We start from the raw sequence: 11486 nt of genomic DNA, 5'->3' as shown, positions 1-11486 counted from the left end.
GCAGCGGTCTCTCTGCTTTACCTGCGGCAGGTTAAGGTGTCAGGGGTGACGGCAGTTTTATGAAGAGTTTGGATTATGGATTTGTGTGGGATGGGTTGGAAAGGGATTATCCTCAGGCAGGGGGGGTCTCTTCCAGCATCTCTACAATCCTATGAAAACCAATCTGCAGGGCTGTGAAACAGGAGCTAAAAAGAAGAGAGGGTCATTAACACCCATGGAAAGAGTTCAGAAGGGAGCAGGCAGATAATGAGCCAGGAGGTCATGTGATTCCATCAGTGCAGAGGTAGCCCTGAAAGTGCCTTGCCTATCATACTCCTGGACCCAGATGGACAGCCTTCCATCTTCAGCTCCCTCTGTGCAAAAATGAAGTTTATTTCCTACCTATGGGGACTGTTTACCATCTTGTCCCATCTATACTTTTCCCAGAGCCTGATGAAGGGATTTTGATACCAAAAGCTTGCTGAAAAGGACAATTTTCTTGCCAATTTTCAGTTGGTCTAATAAAAGGTATCATTTTGAAACCAATAGTTGTATTGTTTTGTATTGCCTATCACAGAGAACTGAGGGACTGGAAGAGCTGATCCATGCCCCCTAGGTGGCTTGGCTCAACCCACCAGAGACTGACAAGACCACATGCTTTTTTGACAAGTGTCCCAGAGACATTCTTTGAACAGCATCCAGTAGTTCATTTGGGGGTTTTTTCTAACAGAGACTTCTCCCTCCTTCATCAAATCCTGCATTACACTGCACTACAGACTTGGGAGCTAATTCCCAGAAAATCCCCACTTTATAGGGCTACCCAGGCTGATAGAAGCAGAGTTCAAAGTTTCTGTCCTGGAAGCTGCAAGGAGTCAGTGGGGCCTGGACATTCGCCCTGATTTTGCAAAGCCTCAGGAGGAATACTTGTGGCTCAGGACAGACGCCTCAGTTAAGTTCCCCCCACATCTTTCTGGAGGGCTAGTGACTTGCCTGGCATACATAGTCATGTCTTAAGGGGGCAGACTAGCACTGCAAGAAGCAATGGCTTAAGCCTGATTTATATCTATCAACAAGATACATAAAGCAGCAGCTGCATTTGTTTATAGTGCTTTCTCACCCACCACCGTATGGGAAATGAGGCTGAAAAAGCAGAAAATACCAATCTATTTTATGCAGTCAAATGTAGGCTACATCTGAGTCACTAGTTAAATACATGTCCAGAGGCAAAAACATCCCTTCTGCTCCTGGCTGTTTCATAGGACTTATTCCTCTAGTTCAATTATTCTTAACTGGGGTGCTAGCAGATGAAGGGTGCCTATAAAGCGTTAGGAGATAGGGAAGGTGTGAAGAGGCAGGCAGATAAATTAAGCAGATTATCTTGGCTCAGGCTTGTCCATGCCTAGATGATCTGGCACCCATACTGCCCTGCCCCTCTGTAAGGACATAAGTACTGTAATATACAAATTCATTTTTTTTTATTTGGGTGCCACTCAATTCACAAAAGTTAGAGGGGTGCCTCAAGTCCAAAAAAGGTTGCATCTCACTGCTCTAGCTGCAGTCTGATTGCTCCCTGAAGTCAGTTTTTAGGACATTGCTTTTACAAATCAAAATTATAGGCTTGAAACATCTGTTTAACCATTTTCTGGACAATACTTGATTAGTTGGATTTTTTAAAAAGTGGTCTTATACATCCTCACAATAGAAATCTACTCTCAGGAACAGAACCATACATGTCCTAGAACAGCAGTTCTCAAACCAGAGGTTCCAAGGCTCACTGAAATTCAGTTACAGTGGCTGGGCTCAGGTTAGGATGGAGGTCATGAACCAAGTGAAAATGCCACCACAGTGGAAGATTGAGGCATGCTGTCTCTGAAATTGTCCTGCTTATGCTAGACCTGATACAGACAGAATTATCTTTTCCTCCTTAGTTCTTGCAGCCTCTCAACCAGCAATCAGTCTACATAGCCATATTACACACAGTGAACCTGCTCAGAAGACAGCTGTTCCTCTTCACCATCATATAAAAGACCTAGCTGCATCTGGGAACTCTGTGACAGCTGTGGTCATGGTTTAACCACAATTTAACAAGGGCTCTGCAATGGCTGGGTTTTCTTGCGCAGATGTGCTCTCTGATTAATGATTTAGAGTCATAAAGGGAATCTCTCTTAGACAGTAAGAAATATTCATGCACAAGTCATATCAGAAACTTAGTTACATCTGTAATTATGCAACATTTCTAAAGATTAAATGGATGATCCATGAATTGGAATTATCCCAGCAATCCTCTCTAAACTCCACAGAAGTCAAGAAATCTGACATTTCCTAAAAACAGGGCTGTCCAATTGGTGGCCTACAAGGGATCCTAGCTGTAGCCCCAAGGCTCCTTCTGCTGCTGTTGAGGTCTCCAGGCTTCCCTTTTTCCTGCTTTCACTTGGGCCACCCACCTGCCTGGTGCAGCAGTTGAGAGGTAGAGGCTGCCTGCCCACCTGTGTGCTGCAGTAGCTGAGAAGACTGCCTGCCCATGTAGTGCAGAGGGACCTAGCAACTGGGGAGGTGAAAGGTGCTGTGGCCCCTGCTGCTGTAGCCCCTGGCTTGAAAGAACTTGGACAGCCTTGTCCTAACCCAACAAACGTACAGCCAACATCGATCAACACCTGTAATAACCTTTCCTATCTTTGTTCTTCAGGGTTTTATGTCAAGTATGTAACAACATATGCTCTTATCACTTGATAACACTTTAAGAAGGATCTTACCTTTTAGGGCACCACATCTTACCCAGTCTGATCTGTCCTTATTTGGAGAATAGAAAAAAATCTTCCCATGAGATTTTTACTAAGTTTCCTAGTAAACTTTGGATATCACATAACTTAGACCGTGGGTTGTCATATATGTGCTGCCTGGGTTGAAAAAATTCTTCTTATGCACTCTGCAGATGCATGACAGACTATACATATTGTAAGACAACAGTGATAAGACCACATCCCTGCTGATCCCTGTACATGTTATAACAGCAGGCATAATAATGGGTTGAGACTTAAGCTTTCAGAAGCGAAGGCTTCAGGATTAGATAGCACGACAAGGGCCTATGAAGAGGATGGATAATGGCAGGGGTTTTGTCTGTGATCCGCAGGGAGTAAAATGAAAATGAAAAAGTTGCTTATCAAAACCACAGACATACTCAAAATGATTTATTTCATCTCTATTGTCTCCATGCAGATCAGATCAATACAGACAAATGGGAAAATGCATAAGAGCAGCTGGAAAAATAAAGCTAGAAAATAGGATTCTCTCTGCATTTCCAAAAGTGACAAACATGGCAGAGTAGCTATTTGTCCCTTGCCACAGCACCTACCCTTCAGGCTGAGAGCTGGTGCTGCCTGCAGCGGAATAGCTAATCAGCCCCTCCCAGAGCCCTGGGCTAACCCAGCGGGTGCAGCTTCCCAAGACCTGTAGACAGAGACCAGGCCTGGGCTGCCAGCCAATAGAAACAGCTCAGAGATTAATGCTTCAGTGTCACCCACTTTGCATTCCTGAATACTGAATTTGCACTGAGGCTTGCATTCTAAGCCAAACCCAGCACCAGTATACTAGCACCAAACCCTGGGTACTCATCTTGCAATGCACTTGACTTGGATGCCATCATGATTTTTAACAAAACGTATTGGATAATGTTGGGCATATCACTGTACAGACATGTTTCTTCAACTTCCACACCAAGGGCTTGGTTTAGCTCCAAGTCCCAGGAAAACAGCCACAGAGCAACAGAACTGAGTACCTAAGAACTATTAATCATCACAGCTGCTTGGAAAGAGAGAGATGGATGCTGGACTGGAGCATATGACAGCTGGAGGATGTAGACAGCAGCTGTCATGGAAAGGCAGCTTTCAACTGTACATGAAAGCTGCACTGAAATAGCCTCTCTCATGGCTGCAGTACATCTGGTTCATGATACAAGGTGGGTTAAAGAAAAGCTGAAGATATTTTAATGGTCCCTGTATGGAGGGAACTACAAGCAGCAGCAGCTCAGGCTCTCTCCAGAAGGTAGCCTGGAAGCTACCATGGAAAAGATCAAAGTTCAAGAGCTGTAAAACAGTGGTGTCAAACTTACTGCCCATGGGCCAGATCCAACCCATGGAGCCATGTTGTTGGGTAAGCAGTGGCCAGAGGGATCAGGAATTTGGGGCAGGGACTTGTGCCAAAATCAGGGGCATGGAGAGTCCTGTTGGAAATTCATGTTTGTAACAATGGTCGTAGTGCTTCCTGTACCAAGGCCAGTCCTTACCACACTGCTGCCATTTGCTCTACCACTGCATCTGGATCCAGCCTATGAAGAGGGGTGAGATTGACACCCATGTTCTAAAGCAGGGATGTCAAATTCATCCAGCCCCGTTAGCTGGATGAGGAGTGTAGGACCAGCAGCCAACGGATGAGGAGCGTAGGACCAGCAGCCAATGCACAGGACATTTGTGGGCCTGATTCAGATCGGCTTCAAAGCCATCCTGCAAAGCTGGTCCAGCACAGGCACTGCATGCAGCATATGCTCCAGGCCAGGCTAGTGCTGCATGAAGCACTGATGATGCCAGCTCTACAGGCCGATAGTGGCAGCCTTGAACACTGTGTAGCACGTGGCTGGGGCCAACACAAACCATATGCGGCACACAGGCTCAGCCCGAGACCCACGGTCCAGATCGTATGGTTCCATGGGCCACATCCAGCTTGTGATGCGTATCTTTGACATCCCTGTTCTAAAGGAATAGAGGGCACCTGCTCTTGGCAGCACTTTAGGCCTAGCCTGTTACTCTGGTTCAGACTCACCTCTTTAGGAGCATTAGGCATACTGAAGTGTAACAGGAAACAGCACTTTCAGTAAGGCCCTGTATAGAGCCGTATGTTGTACTGATTTTAATAAACTCTGTTTAGAGTAGTGTTTACCACATTTCTGACACCTGGGGCACACTTTTTTCCTGGATTAAAATTGGCAACACACTTCACTCACTGATCCATGGGCCAGCACAGCTGGGGCCTGATCCAGCTCATTTCTTGTATCACACTTTCACTGCTGTTGCAGCACATTAGCAGGCTGCAGCACACCCTTTGGGAGTGACTAGTTTGAGACAGCTTTATACCTCTAGCCATGGGTACTCAATTCATACCTGTAACAAAGATTATATTAGTTATTGGTTAAAACCAGGTTTTGTTAAAATCAGTACAATTTTCTTATGTAGACAAGGCCTAAGGGATACTGTGCGTTCAGAAAACACAGATGGGTGTTGGAGCTGGTCACCCCCACAAGTCAAAATTAGGAATTTTCAGGTTAAATTTCACTTGCCTATTTTAATGACCATCAAATTGAATAAACACCATGGAACAAAATTCCTGTTACAGGCATGATGCTGTCAGCCTCTCATTTCTTTCTTCATTCCAGCTAGCTAACAGTGATTTCAGATTAATTTTTCATTTTTTTAACCCTTTTGTTTCTCTTCACTGTGTGTACAGACAATTTTCTCTGCTTTATCTTTTTCTTTATGTATGGTCAGCATGTTCTCTTTTCTCTCTCTTCTCACAGAGATTAGAGCACAGACCTTGTTCACACTATACATACAGCTGAGGAGAGGATTTAGGTGGCCAGCAGTTACTAAGTGACTCTCTCCCCAGATATAGCTGAACTGACTGCTTGGGATGACCAGAAGTATTTATTTGCCTTTTTCCAAATAAGAACCCAAGCTGTATTGAACTGCTGGAGGGGTTAAGGCTGAGGCAAACAGACTTCCATGCTGAGCATGACTACCCCAACTTCATCCCAACTGCCCCAGTATCTGACCCAACTGTGACATCAAACTATGGTAGATGAAGCCAGAGAAGTGGATTGCCAAGGCTGACACTGTCTTATAAACAACAGTATTCTCTATTGGTAAGTGAGGGAGATGGCTGTTCTCCGCTCCTCTGCATCTCAGGGGTTTTGATAGCACCTTTGCTCCTGCTAGAAGGGTTGCAGTGGTGAAAGCTGGTGGTTTGCAGCTGCTTTGGGACATTTATTCTCTCCCAAAGTCTGAGGTGACAGATAGACCCTGCCTCTTCACCAGCTATGGGGATCTTTATGCAGGATCCTGGGAAGTACAGTTCCATCACGTTTTTACTCCAGAATGAAAAACTCCATTCCCCTTGGAGTAGTTGTTTAGTTCATTTTTGCTCCTCGAAGTCTTCTGCTCCAAAGAATGACGACTTTGTAAGTCTCAGCTTGTGGGATGTTAATGGAGCACAAATAAAAGAGCCAGGGGATGGAGTTCAGCATGTCTAATGACTCCTTTGTCACCTGCCTCTCATGCTAGCAGCCAGATCCACACATGGACATACAGGAAGTTACAATAGTGTTCCTTATTGCTTTGTAACAGCTCAGAGTCAATGCAGCAGTTCTGGGAAGTGCCATAAGGTCTGAGCAGAGGTCATTCTATAGTAACTGAGAGCAACACAATGACCATAATGCCTGCACACAGGAGAAGGACTTGCTGCAGGGAGTTCCTGGGGAAGAAACAACAGAGTTAGAGTGGGTCAGACACCAGTACAAGTCTGCATTAGCTCAGAGGCTTTAGAGTTGCGTCTCCTATACTCTTTGCTCCTCCAGATTCATCACTGAATTGGACAAGGACAAGATGACCAACTTTAGGAGAGCAGAAGATGTCTACAACACTTCCTTTTGCAATGCAGTGAGGGGGCTGAGAAATAAGTCCAACAGGTGGCACAGCTGAATACTGGAAGCAGCAAGAATGCTTTCCAGTACAGTGATCACTGTGAAAGTTCAGTACCAATAACAACAGTAATGGGTTTGCCAGTGAATATAGTAATATAAACAGATTGGATTTCAGAAAAGCAAGTGTGGATGGGGTTGTAAAATCAAGGGAGCATACTGAATGGGAAGGAAAATGTTGTAGTAGAAAATGGGAATTCTGAAGTCACACTAGCCTGTAGTCTCTCTGACAGAGAATAGTTCCTAGCTCCCTGCAATGGGAAGTTCTAAGTGGTTTAAAACATAACTGGAAATGGAAAGGCTAGTAGTGGGAGCGAGTAAAAGAGTAACAAGGAAGCACATACACCTGTTCTGCCATGTGTTTCAGTGTTCTCCATTGAAAGCCTGTGACAAATTCATCTGCTGAAAAATTATTTCTTCTTGTAGGGAAGCCAAGGAGAGCTGCACTCACTTATATGAAGGATGAATATATATGATAACTATTGCTGCATTACCCAAGCACTGAAAATATTGTGGATAGTCCAGCATGTATTGAAAGATAGGTACACATGTCTACATATGGGGATTGTCCTGCCTGTGTTTGTACTCCTTACCCTGAAAATAAATCAATACAGATCACAGAGTTTGGGCAGTTAGAACCCATCTGGAACCAAGCACCACCTGATGTGGGACCCACCTCCCCTTGTCAATACCAATTTCCTACCAAATGATGATAAACATTAAAGCAATGCACTGGAAAGAAGAAAGGGAGGAGTGAACACCCAGAGGGCAAGGGATAGGCAACAGCTTCGATGGAGCCTTACACTGCTGTTTCATTTAAACTCTAGGATCCTAATCCAGTCACGCATGCAGGCTATCTCAAAGCATGTAGAAGCCAGCATGTTACAATGGGGATAGGCTGAAGTAACTTTCAATTGGTGTGTCCAGTATCAACTTGCAAATCTTCTGGAACATAAACTGAGCAGCTGGCACAGTAGTCTGTCTAGGTACCATCTCATATGCTCGCAGGATTTAGGAAGAGCACTCACATGCTCCCAGGAACAGAAGTGTGGAGTCCAGGGAGGTTTATTAGCTTGTTCTCTTCTGTATCTCTGTTGGAGCACTTACCAAGGATTCTCTTCCTCCAGGAGATCAGGCACGACATTCACCAAGGCAATATACAGAAATCCCCCAGAGGTGAATGGGAGAATCCAAGCTACGGTTTCTCCTGCACAGACAGTGGAAATTGTTATTAATAATAATAATGTGAAAGGAAGATAAAAAAACCAGAAAGGCAACAAGACATTTTTCCAACTGTTCAGTTGGTCTAATAAAAGATATACAGCTACCCAAAAAAACTTTGTCTGCCAGAAAGGCAACAAAGGGACATGATCTAAGTGCTCCCCCTACAGCCCCAGTAACACTTACCTGCTCCTTTAGGTAACTGAACACAGATTGCAAAGCAGGCCCCTAGAATTCCTCCCAAAGCTGTGGAAAGCTGCATCTTGGCTGCACTCCAGCGGTCAAACCCAGCCCGGAGCAGGATGGCAAAATCTCCTACCTAAGAGAACCCAGAGTAAGTGGTTATTGATCCCAAGCACAAAAGCCAACACCAGGAAGAAAGAGAGTTCAAGAGGGGAAACATAACAGGTTAGAGCCAGTACCAAAAGGTAACAGCTCCTCCGAGGACCAAGACGATGGATGGAAAGCAGAGAACTTCTCCCAGCCTTCTTCCTGGATATGGAGCACTGCTGCCTGCTCCAGACAAGACTCAAACTTCCTGCCATAAACAGAGCACCCCTGTAACTCTACCCTGATAGTAGGTTAAAGAACCCTCTCACCTCATGTGGTATTTCATGCAGGAGGATTGCCATGGTGGTTAGAACCCCAACCTGTAGGAGATAAAATAAGTTGGCTTGAATGTGATTTTCTATTTAGTGGGGTTAAGAGAACAGGCAACAGGTGCCTGCTCAAAACCTCTCTCCCCCCCTTACTGTACTGACTATGGCTGCCCTAGATTAAGGATAGGGGTATATGAGCATAGGGGTGTATAAGATAACCATTTCCTGCTTCCTAGTATAGGTGACCAGAATCTCCTGGTCTGGAAGGGCTCAGCAAGCCATCCCCCTTATCTGCATCTACTAAGAATTTGGTTTACTGGTGAACCCAACAAAGAACAGGCATATCCTGAAGGCCAGAGAAGGCTTGTTCCTTGTTGGGTTCACCAGTAAACCAAATTCTTAGTAGATGCAGATAAGGGGGGTGGCTCGCTGAGCCCCTTTCTGCAAAGGTATTGGGTGCACATGATAAAAGACCCCCCCAAATCTCTAAGTCAGCAGGTAGGTAGTTGTAGGAATCTTACCTTTCTGCTAACCAGAAAGCCAGCTGCCACCGCCAGGCCATGTGTAAAGTTATCAATGGTATTGGCCAGTAGGTTGAGGTACCCACTGATCTGCAAGGAGAAGTCAGAGAAATTGGTAAATGATAGAACAGAATGAGGTCCAGCCCAGATTAGACACTCTGGGACAGATGAAACATGGTAGCAGCAAGGCACCACTGGTCAGTGGCTTGAACCCTGCATCTGTGCTCCAGTCTGACTGTGTGGTGTCACATTTAGCTTTAAAACAGGAAGGTGACATCAGAAGTGGAAATAGCTCCAGAGACAGAGAAAGGGGGAGGAAGAGAGGCTTGCTAAAGAATGAAAATGGAATTAAGAGTGCAGTACTAAATATGATAATAATGCAATCAGAGATTTCAGGCAACAAACACTAATTTAGAGGTGGCTGCTGGGTTACAATATAAACCAAAGCAGGAGAGCTAACAAACACCAGCAGACTCTCCTTACACTTGAGGAAAGGTGTGTGTGCCTGAAAGCTTGTGAAGAGCATTTTTTTCCAACTATTTAGTTGGTCTAATAAAAGATATCACATTTACCCAAAGAACCTTGTCTGTCAATATAAGCCAAGCCTCTTTGCTCATCAAATATACAGTTATATATTAAACTGTCAAGTACCTCCCATGCAAAAGATGAGAAGCATAGTGTGGCAAATCCAACATGGTTGAAGTTATTTTTCTGTGGCTTAAAAACAAACCCCTACAGTCCTTTCACACCTCCTCTAAGGGTATGGACAAACAGACACATTATGGTATGTTAAAGGGAACTGAGGATTTACCGTGCATCAGCTGCTCCATGGTAACAAGTCCATTTGCCCACTCTTACCCTGCAGAGTGAAAGCTAAACCACTGATACTTAATCCTGTTTCAGCAAGAGCAAAATTGCCCTGGTTTAGCTTTCATTTACCATGGGTTAAGACATGCCTATTGACAGTTACCTCATGTCAGCTGCTCCACAGAAAGATCCAACCCCTTTTAAACTCTTAATTGTTCATTTGTCCATCCTTTAGAGTTGGCTGGTGCTTATTCACATAACCTGATAAACACATGCAAATGCCTCTCTTTTTTAGTATGATGCCTGTATCTGTAGTTTTTGTTCAAGTGTTATACTGATTGATTAGTGCTACAGAACAAGGTTCCTAAGGGGCTTCATAAAGTCATCTTTTCATCCACATAATAGAAAACTCTGCTTGAGGCATCACTCATTTTGGCTTAAATAAAGTACAGGAGACCACCTAGAGAGATGGGAAAGCTTTCTTAAAAGCGACCAAGATTCCAGATCTATCAAACCTATTTCAGAAGGTTCATTTCTTGAGAGCTCAGCCTCTCTTGTTTTCATGTACATTATCAGCTGCATAATCGTAAAGGAGTACAGCAGCTTTGGTGAAATGGATATGCAGTCATTGGTATAACAGGGTCCTGACCCACTAATGGTTTTGAGTGGCCGCAGGATCAGTACAGGAGTTCGTGGAGGAACCAGAGCACAGACTGTCAATACTGACAGCTAAAATTTAATACAAGTTACAGCCACTGTTTTGCTTCTGCTTTTAGATAAGAGTGAGTTAGCACAAGCCGGTTTGGAAGGGTCAGATCACTATGTGGACCAGTGACTAGTTTCTTGTCCAAGCCAGCAGCTGAAGGAGGTAGAAGGTGAGCCATGAGCCTGCTACTCACAGCCTAGCAGCTGACCTCCCATGGCCATTGGGACACCCTTGCAATAGTTAGTTTATTTCTACATGTGGAGCCATACAGGTAAGTGTCTGCGAGCAGTGAAGAGGTGGTATCTCACTACCTGTCCAAAGTGGTCTTGTAAATTTAATTTATGAAGAGAGAGAAGACAGATCCCTGTAGAACTCTGCTGGTGGAAACTGAGAGAAGTGGAGTAGTTTTCCATCACTACTCTGAGCTGGCTGAAGACACGGTCAAGCTAACTCCAATTATGTTATGTATACAAGTCAACAGTAAATTGGGGTCAACTGTTGGATGCTGCAGAGGTTGAGTAGCCTGAACACTGAGGTATGATCTGCTCATTTTGCCATAAGGCAGTAAGGCCTGTGTGTTTAGAAGGTTTTGATCAGGTAGTCTAGCTGCTACGCATTGAGGCTGTTTGGTGATGTCCAGCAGTTGCACTGAGTTTCAAGATTTTTCTTAGGAATGGGAGGCTGACATGGTTTCCTAAGTATCAAGCAGACAGCTATACTTTTCATGTGGGTTGGCAGGCTTGTATACCTCTGAAGGAGGCCCCAATCATTCCTGTTAGAAGTAGGTGAAGTTGTTTATTGACTTTCACCAGGCCAGACAGGCACGGATTTATTTCTAGGAGATGGCTTGAGTGTTTCCTCAGTTTTTCTCCAGCTTTACTATGTCTGGAACAGCAAGTAGCTTCTGA

At 44.5% G+C, this 11486-nt stretch overlaps 1 protein-coding gene across 2 annotated transcripts in view; it reads right to left on the bottom strand.

The window, feature by feature from the left end:
* Positions 1-3152: 3152 nt before the first annotated feature.
* The window catches only part of SLC39A13 (solute carrier family 39 member 13), a 28160-nt gene continuing 19826 nt past the window's right edge, over positions 3153-11486 (bottom strand). For both annotated transcript variants that reach the window (XM_019551860.1, XM_019551861.1), the window contains 5 exons: positions 9066-9155; positions 8545-8595; positions 8132-8264; positions 7832-7931; positions 3153-6498 (listed from right to left, as the gene is read on the bottom strand). In XM_019551860.1, coding sequence (XP_019407405.1) covers positions 6423-6498; positions 7832-7931; positions 8132-8264; positions 8545-8595; positions 9066-9155 — 450 coding nt within the window. In that variant the 3' untranslated portion in view covers positions 3153-6422. The remainder of the gene's footprint in view (positions 6499-7831; positions 7932-8131; positions 8265-8544; positions 8596-9065; positions 9156-11486) is intronic.

The sequence above is a fragment of the Crocodylus porosus genome, unplaced genomic scaffold (genome assembly GCF_001723895.1).
Source record: "Crocodylus porosus isolate Cpor-Errol unplaced genomic scaffold, CroPor_comp1, whole genome shotgun sequence".
Classification (NCBI taxonomy): Eukaryota; Metazoa; Chordata; order Crocodylia; family Crocodylidae; genus Crocodylus; species Crocodylus porosus.
Note: the sequence above shows the minus strand (reverse complement) of the source record. Positions and strands in the feature narration are given on the sequence as shown.